Consider the following 9458-nt stretch of genomic DNA (forward strand, 5'->3'; position numbering starts at 1 on the left):
AAATTTATATATATAACAAAAGTTCTAGAAATCTCTAATATTCAAAGTTCATTAAAATAGTGAATGAATACCATTAAAATGATGAAATAATTTTATTAAAGTAGTGAAACAAAATCATACATTAAGTTAAGGGGTTATTTAAAGAGGAAGAGATAATATAATATATAGAGATTATTGTAAAGGGGAGATTTCAATCTTCAACCTATGATGAATCTAATTATGAAAATTTTATGTTTTCATGACGTTTAAATTTAAACAAGAAAGTATCATTTCTCATTTGTTTACATACATGATGGGAAATTATCTTTGAAAACAATAAATACAAAATTGTTAAAATAATGGCTTAAATCGAGACCAAATGAATTGTTTTTTGTTATAACAGCTTAAATTATCGACAATTTTTTTTATTAGTATATCCTATATATATATGAAAAAAGAATCCATAAATAATAATTCTTTATAACAAATTATTATATTCTCGTAAAAATTAGTCCCCCTTTGGATGTTTTATAAATTGCATACAATTCTACACATGTATTGTTAATAAATAAAATTGCATAATACTTATGGTGAAGTTAGTATTTTTTGAATAAAATAAAACTATGTAATATTGAAAGTAAATAAGATTTTTTTATAAAGTTTGACATTACACTGAAATATATGTTATAATATATGAAGGTAGTTTAATTGTATATTATTAACATTAATTTTACATACAAAGCACAAGCATATATATGTATATACACATGTATGTATACACATATGTATTATGTACGTATTCATATGAACAATATACATATATACATGTACGATATATATGTATATCATAGCTATGATATACATACATCATAGCTTACTATACCTCACTTTTTGTTTATCTTGGTGGCCATGATATTCATTGATAATAAGTTTACAAAGAAACAAATGAAACACAATTATAAGAAAGCATATACTAATCCAAAAAAATGTTGGTAAACCTCCTAATTGATGTCCATGTTTATGTAAAGCCATTACAAGATGATCATGTGCTGGAGCTACAAAGAAGTCACGTATTATTTCTATTAACATAATTGTCATAGAATTTATGAATATTGGTTGATCAATATAGCATCTATATCTTACAATTGTCAGCATTTACTATATAAAATTATATAGTTTATAATTAATAATAACACTCAATATAATGTAATATAATTAATAATACTTTTTGTATGTGTTATATTTCATATAAGTTCTTCCAATTTTATAAATAATATACAAGTTTCTCTAAAATAGCTTCCAATTTTATGAATAATATATAAGTTTCTCTAAAATAGCTTTAACCAACCAAAATCCATTTTTAAATTTTGTGATAAATTACATATTACCAACCATCATCTATGGCATGTACATGTAAAGCATTTCGTAAATCTTGCATATGTTGATAATCAGATGTTATGTATAATATAGCCGTTAATGGTTTTGTTAATTTTACTGGAATGCTTACATATGATTGACTCAAGGAAACAGGTGGATTTAAACATCCAGCATCACATCCAAAATAGACACTATCACTCTTATCTAAAGCCACTTTTAAAACAGCGCGATTATCTTCTCCGACTGTTGCTGATATATTTAAATGCGTTACATTACCATAATTTATTCTCCTAGAAAAAACATAAAATAAGGTAACTACAAGGGATAATGTTAAAAAAAGGAAAAATATATTTTATTTAAAGTTAGAATATGCAATATTAAATCGTTTGTGTTACATAATAATATTAATAATAACAACAATACTAATAATAATAGTATGTAGTAGAGAAATATATTATACACAGTATCACAAAATTAGAGGATCACTAAATTGTAATCGAAAAATTGTTGATCTTTGTACTCCAAAGTCTCAACACTGTGTATTACAATCAAAAGTCGTACAACTTCGACAGATTATTTTAAGAATTGAAACCTCTACTTTCAGAATCTATCGCAAATTTCAACATTTCTTAGATTCGTGTCATGTAAGATGTAAAAATGAACATACTTTATCTTTAAAGTATTTACAAAAATGTTTATAAAAAAGTGCACACTTTAGCACACTTTTCATTCAAAGTTGAATGAATCAGTGAAAAAAAATTATACCTCAAATTTTAGAAGCTCATTGTAAAGAGGAAATTGCAATCTTAATAACCACTGTGGATTTAGTCCTAAAAAGAATTTTTTAGTGTCTGTAGAGACATTTAAATTTGTGAACACTTCGAAAAGAAAAGGCATATTCATTTTTCCGAACAAAAAAACTTACGATCAGTTCTGAAAGTAGAGGTTTCAGATTTTAAAATAAGCCCAGGCAAAATGTTATACAACTTTTGATTACAAAGTTACAGGAGTACAAAGATTAAAAAACAATTTTTCAATTACAATCTAGTGATTCTTTAATTTTGTAGAATAGTGTATAATATATATTGTAAATTATTGATATATAATATATTATGTTATATAATAAAGTAATTATTATTAATATTTATAATATAAATATTGTAATATAGTTATAATAATTATAATAAGATAGTTATTCGAAACGGAGATTTCAGTTCATCTTAAAATATGTTATCATTCTGAACAACTTTTTCCCATATATAAAGAGATGAAAAAATAGAAAAGGATGATGTGTATATGCAAAAACATTTGAAGATGAATGTGAAAAAAAGAAATGACTAGAAACTAAGCCTATATGAAGCGATGATGGGCAATGAATCGATTATAAATCTCAATAAGAGTCAGAAATATTTTCTTTCTTTTTTTCGTTTTCTTTTGCATTCTGTTAATAAAGTCTACTACTTATTACACATAAAAGTAATTTCCGATCTCTCTTCAAAAATTCCATCTTACATACATGTTAGCACCATTCGACTTTAGTTTTCGAGATATGAGCAAAACTATTTTTAATACTATATATTTTTATAATGGTATGTAACTTTTATGGAGTATGGGTTAGATTTAAATTAAATTTAGATTAATTTAAGTTATGTGTGTTTAATGTATTTTGTAATACTATATAATTGGAAATATTTCTGCCATGATATAGAAACAAGTAGTTATTCGATACTCAGTGTAAACAACTTATTTATTAAAAATTTGTTGTTGTAAATTATTTCAATATGGTGACTTCCGTCAACTACTGATTTATCTACTCCAAACTAACATCAATATTCCGACAGTCGGTCATTTTTTAAAAGAATATCGATATTAAATTAGGCTGAGTGTGTCTTCGATCGGAGAATACTGGCAACACGAACAGCATATGAAGATAATTCACAAAGCAAGTAATTCTTAATGAAGAAAATTGTAGGAAGGATCGAAATGTCACTAGATTGAAGTATACATTTTCATATATAATGTTAATATATAAATTTAAAAAATCATTGAAATCTAAAAGGTATGAAATATGTTTTGATATGTAGACAAGATCCGATCGAATAATATGTAAAAGCGTAATATGTAGAAGATTCTAGTAATGATGACAGCGTGTAATAACAATGACAATAATGCATTGTTATTAAACTAGGATAATCTATATGACTAATCCCATTTTTTATATTCTGCAAGGCAAAATTTCACATGACTTATATAGCCCGTATGACTAGTCCCCAATGACTAGTATTCATCAAATAGCACTTATTTGTAGCTAGTATGGCTTAATATTATTTTATTCTGAATTCAAATCCTGGATAACCAATTTAAATATACTTGATAAATTTTTAAAGCCAATTTTCTCAAAAACAAAGCCTCATATTAAAAAAAAATTTTTTTTTAGGGGTTATAAAGTCATATCCGCTTTTGTGGCTATATTGGTCGAAGCCTGTTGAAACGAAGCTCCGATTATATATAATAAGAAAAAATTGTTCAAAATAATGACCTTTAACTTTTTCTTCATTATTTTAAAATCATAATTATATTATTCCATTGAAAAAAATCAAGTCAATTTTAAACTCTGCTAAAAAAAAAACATTATTAATTGTCACATTTTTTATATAGAAAATTGTTTATAGTAAACAATTATTATAATACTTTTTTCAACAATGTGTGAAAGAATTACCTCAATTCTTTATTTAATCAACCTATAAATTTCAAAAAACGCTTCTATGTGTACATATTTTTACACAAGATTTTGTATTTGTGAACATTTCTGTTTAGAAATATAGTTTCTAAGAATGATATTTAATTTTTATATTTATATTATAAATGATTTTACAAATATAATGTCGTTGATTCTTTTGAAAGTTATTTATATGTGATATAAGTTGGATGATAAATCTTGAAATAAAAATTCGAATTTTCAACATATATGTGTAAATAATAAACAAACAAGGGTCGCTTATATAATATTTATAAAATATATATTTATAAAATATAATATTTATAAATATATTTATTATATTTATAAATATTTATAAAATTTTTATAAAATTTTTAACAAAAAATTATACTCGATCAAGATATTGCTTTTTCATATTAAAATTATATTAAAATTTTAGTAGTAATTAATAACATTAGTCATAAATATTGCATGAATATTTTAAAATATAAAAAATATGCCTAAAGTATAAATTACTTAAATTACTTTGAAAAATTATTTACAATTTAAAAATATAAATTAAAGTAACTGTAACTGTGAAAAAAGATAATTCATGCAAAAAATTAATTTCAGTGATATGTTAATAAATTTGCATGATTTTCTCAAACAAAATTTCTGCTCCATAAAGATTAAAGGAACTTATTTATTACAATGATTTATAAATATATGATACATAACAATTATATTAGTAATATCCTTTATAAAACTTTAGTACCATACCTAAATAAATAATCTCGATTAAGATATTGTGGATCAATATTAAATTCAAGATGTTGATTACTGAAGCGTAAACTACCAAGACTTAGGACAATAGCTTGTTGTACTGCTGCAGGATCACCAATCATTAAATGATGACATCCTTGTTTTTCTAATGTTATTAACCATGCTTCAACAACATTATTCACAGCATCAATGGAGGATGTATCTTTCCATAATCGTGGAGCATCCCTGAAACAAAATAATAAAATAAAAGTTCCGCCCAAAAATATTTACATACATCAAAAGACTATTGTAATACTCACAAAGTATGATGCCCACGATAACAACCTTCATTCATTGCTATATTTTTTTCTATATCTGGAATACCTTTTGAAATTTGAGATAATACATAGTATATAGTAGAATTTATTTTATGGCCATTTACTACACCATCAGCTTTAGAGTCACTTATTCTAAAACCTGTATACCAATAACTTTGCCAAACATTAATATGATCTTCTTTCAAATTTTGGTGCTGAATACTAATTGCTTTTTTAATTGCCTGTAACAGATTATATAAAATTAAATTTATTAATATAATAAATTTTCAGTGTTTTATAACTTATACATACCTCTATAGCTCTTTCTTTAGTTAATTCATATTGAATATGGTATTCTTCTTTCGATGTAGGTTCGCTATACTGTATACTTGTTAAGAATTTTAATTTCATAGAACTTCTTGCTTTAATTTGTAATATTTTTGGAGGCGTTTTATAAACTATTGATATTGTCACAATTTTATTCGAATTAGATAATGGAATAAATCCAGAAATTAAATTATATTCATCCAGAAAATCGTCTATCTGAATTCTGAACATAAATACAATTGTATGTAAACATATGTATACATATAACATACTAGTATAACATACTAATTTCAGTAACTTTAAATTCAAAATCAATTATTATAATTGATATTAATATAAACCTCAATTATACAGGTTCTCCTATAACTGGTACAAACGAGTAGGAAGTGTTTCTAAAAAAATTAGCCAAAAGCAAAGAATAAAATTTTTATATTAAAATCTTCTTTTTTAAGAAAATCAAGTTTGAAAATTTATCAGATACACGTGTATTGAGATAATTTTTAACGAAACATATTCAAAGTCTATTTTCTTGAAAATGATACCTTAAATGGTTTATTTATTTTAGACTTTTCACTTATTTTTGTGACACAGAATATCCTTGTTTTGATTATTTACGCTTGTCGGAATTAGCCAAATTCAAGTACATTTAATAAATTTTCAAATTCGCTTTTCTCAAAAACGAAATCTTTAATCTTAGATCATTAAACTATATTCAACAGACTGTATCGACCGCACACTTGGTGTTATTATAGAAATGTATTATTTTCGGTTTATAAATAAAATCGCTGGTATTCGCTTGATCATGGAGAGTTGATAAATCATTATTTTCTTCTTCTTCTATAAGTTGATAAAACACTATTTTGTTATTAGTCTATAAGATACAAAAGTGTCAACATCGAAGAAAACATGGATATTTCAACTTGCGATTTTTCAAAAACTTTAGCTGCGATGAAATCTGTCGGTTCTTACTACCAACAAAGAAAAGTTTAAAAGATGGTTTAGCTAATTCAGTAGCTAGAAGAACAGAAATGAACTAATATATGTTGTTACAATCATGCCTGAGCCATGTATTGGTTTCTTAAATTCCTATCACACAAATATTGTTTTTAAAGATTTGTCGCCATTATAAGTTTCTTTACTTAAATACGACATAGTGTTTTTGACACTATTTTTAAGACATATTTGGCTTTAACATCAACCATCATTATTATTTTTATTTCATATTTGTTGAGTTTATTTGGATATTCATACATATTTAAAAAGGAACAATGTCCTCGGATGCTAGTAAGCACTTGTTTCCTTTGCATAAACAGAGGTTTGTGATCTAAGACTAATGAAGACTAATGAAAGTTTTATTCCTTCTTTTCGACTCATTTTTTCACGTAGTATCATTTCTTACTCACGTATATCACCTTACTTATATTATATATTTTATAATAAAATATATTCATGATTAGATTAAACTTTCATTTCTTAAAATAAAATAATTTTTTATTTTATTCCATGTTTATTAAATCAGAAAAAGTTAATCCATAAATGAAAGGAAATAAATGAGGAATGAAAGGCAAAGAAAGAAAAGTATAAAAAAAAGCGAAAAAATAGGATAAGAAAAATAGAAGAAAGATATACAAAAAATTGGAAGAAAAAGCATGCGAAATGTAAATAAAAGTGAAATGATACTAATGTAAAAATCGAAGAACATATGAAGAATATTAAAAAAATCGAATACAATAATAATCAAAAGAAAAGATAAATGCTGGCAAAATACTGATAAAAAAAAAAAAATATAAATGATAGAGGAAACTATGTGTAGAAATAATAAAGGCAGCAGCAAAACAAAATACATAAAAATGAATTCAAAGACATCAGTTTGTTAATATTGTGAAATGCCGAATGTAACAAAGCAATAAAGCTTTAAAAAAATAATAGCAATTTGAGTCGATATAAAAAACAAAGTGGAAAGCTTAGTTACGGCATATGCGTGTGTTTACAACATATAAGTAAATCAAGATGGATTATTGGAAATAGAAAGAATACGAAGTGTTGAGAAAATGAAAAAGAAGATAAAGGACAAAAGAGTAAACTTAACGAAAGTGAGATTAGACCGGCACCCAAAGCAAAAGTGATAAGCTTCAGTAATGAAGAGAAGAACCGAAACATATAAAACAGACAGTAAAAAAGTGAGTAAACACGATAGAAGAAACAGATATGTTAAAAACAAAAAAAAGATTAGAAGAATTATAAAGGAGAGACGAAAAGAAAATGAAAGAGAAAGAAATATGGGAGGAGAAAGAGAAAGAGAAAGAAGACTCAATAAGAGAGATACTTATAAAATAAAATCATACGAGACATGAAGAGTGTGAGAGATAAAATTAAAAGAGAGAAATAAAAGAGGAAAGATGAGTGGGATGAAGGGAGGGAGAAAGAGAGAAATGTTGCAGCAGGAAATAAAAAAAACTGAACGAAAATATGGAAGAAATGGAAGAGAAAATAGAAAACATTAGAACAGGAAAAAAAGAAGAAAGAATGAAAGAAGGACTCTAACGTAAAGATATTAAAAACATAAGAAAGAAAAGAAAAAACAATATAATAATTATAATTACAAATAAGCAAAGATTTCATGATAGACGGAGTAAAGAAATTCATACAGGAAAAAGAATTAATATTAAACGACCGGTCAAATGATTGTTTTTAAACTTTTGTTCAAAATTTTATGCATACAATGTTGTTACATAGTAATTTAATTTCACGATTTTATTATAATATACATATAATGAATTTTTCAATATTTATTTCTTTTTTATTTTTTCTGTTCTAGGACATGTAGCTTATTTTATTTACCGCTCCCTTATTTAACTGATTGAAAGATTTAAGTTCTTTTGTAACTTTTCTCGAAAGATCCTAATCTAAATATACACAATAGTTACAAATATTAAGCGATCTTTAAATACAGCATAACTTTCGACTGAAAGCTTTTGATAGATAATATGAAGAAGCCGCGATAAGATGATGATGAATAAGGAATACATGGCAAGAATTTGCTTATTGTCAAATCTTCGTTTGTACTTATGCAAACCTCAAAATTAGAAGAAATAGTACAACTTTGTAACTTTAAAAGAAAGGATCTAAGTATAAAACTTATAAAGAGTTTACCATTTGAAATAATAATATCTATCATTATTTTGAAAATCTCAAGTTCCATTTTTGAAGAAAGTAAACATGAAAACTAATAATAATTATATTTAATCTTGACTACATTATTTTGTTCCTAATATTTAGCTCAAAAATGTCGAAACATACAAGAAATATCATGTTATTAGAAAAAATAAATAATGTAGATGAAGAGTGTTTAGAAATCGAAGAACAAGAACTTTCTGAAATTGAGGATGACAAAATGGAAAATGATTATGATCTGTATAATACTAATGACGAGTCTAAGTCGTCAAACACAGATACTGAAGAATAGAATATTTTGAATACAGATATGTAGAAAGCAAAAGAGGATAAGATATTAAGTTCCGAGAATGAAGAAAAGGACCAGCCCATCGAAATTGCTGCTGATGAAATAGTTTGGCATAGTTTGGCAAAGATTTTAAACCTGGAAGAGCACCATCTCATAATATTTTTAGGACAGTATCAGGATCGACAGGATATGCGAAACGAAATGTTTATGAAAGATAAAGTTGTGTACACAGAGGCAAGTTTTAGGAACTGAACTTAAAATCTGACAAAATTATTGCAGTGTCTTTAATAAGAACGTGGACGCCATTTCTCTGAAAAAAATATTCTTTTTGTAAAAAAAAAATATATATATATACTAGAAACAATAAAATTTTATACTAATACGAATTTTATAATAATACCAAGTTCAGTATAGATACGACTGTGCGATTAAATGGCTAGGAAATATAGTGTAAAAATTTCAAAAATAGTCTGCAAGTCTTCTTCAATATGCTTGATTTAGCCAAAATAAATGCGTAGGTTTTTTATTAAAAAAA

General features: G+C 25.1%; 1 protein-coding gene across 3 annotated transcripts in view; it reads right to left on the reverse strand.

Annotated features, from left to right (window-relative positions):
• Positions 1–770: 770 nt before the first annotated feature.
• Positions 771–9458, reverse strand: part of LOC122538014 (uncharacterized protein KIAA2013 homolog) — a 47233-nt gene continuing 38545 nt past the window's right edge. Inside the window, exons 4-8 of one of the 3 annotated variants that reach the window (XM_043671730.1) lie at positions 5446–5683; positions 5137–5375; positions 4835–5062; positions 1372–1646; positions 771–1034 (exon numbers count right to left, since the gene is read on the reverse strand). In XM_043671730.1, the coding sequence (XP_043527665.1) occupies positions 847–1034; positions 1372–1646; positions 4835–5062; positions 5137–5375; positions 5446–5683 (1168 nt within the window). In that variant the 3' untranslated portion in view covers positions 771–846. The remainder of the gene's footprint in view (positions 1035–1371; positions 1647–4834; positions 5063–5136; positions 5376–5445; positions 5684–9458) is intronic. The other 2 variants (XM_043671729.1, XM_043671731.1) reach the window with 2 other exon arrangements.

The sequence above is a fragment of the Frieseomelitta varia genome, unplaced genomic scaffold (genome assembly GCF_011392965.1).
Source record: "Frieseomelitta varia isolate USP_RPSP 00005682 unplaced genomic scaffold, Fvar_1.2 scaffold_950, whole genome shotgun sequence".
NCBI lineage: Eukaryota > Metazoa > Arthropoda > Insecta > Hymenoptera > Apidae > Frieseomelitta > Frieseomelitta varia.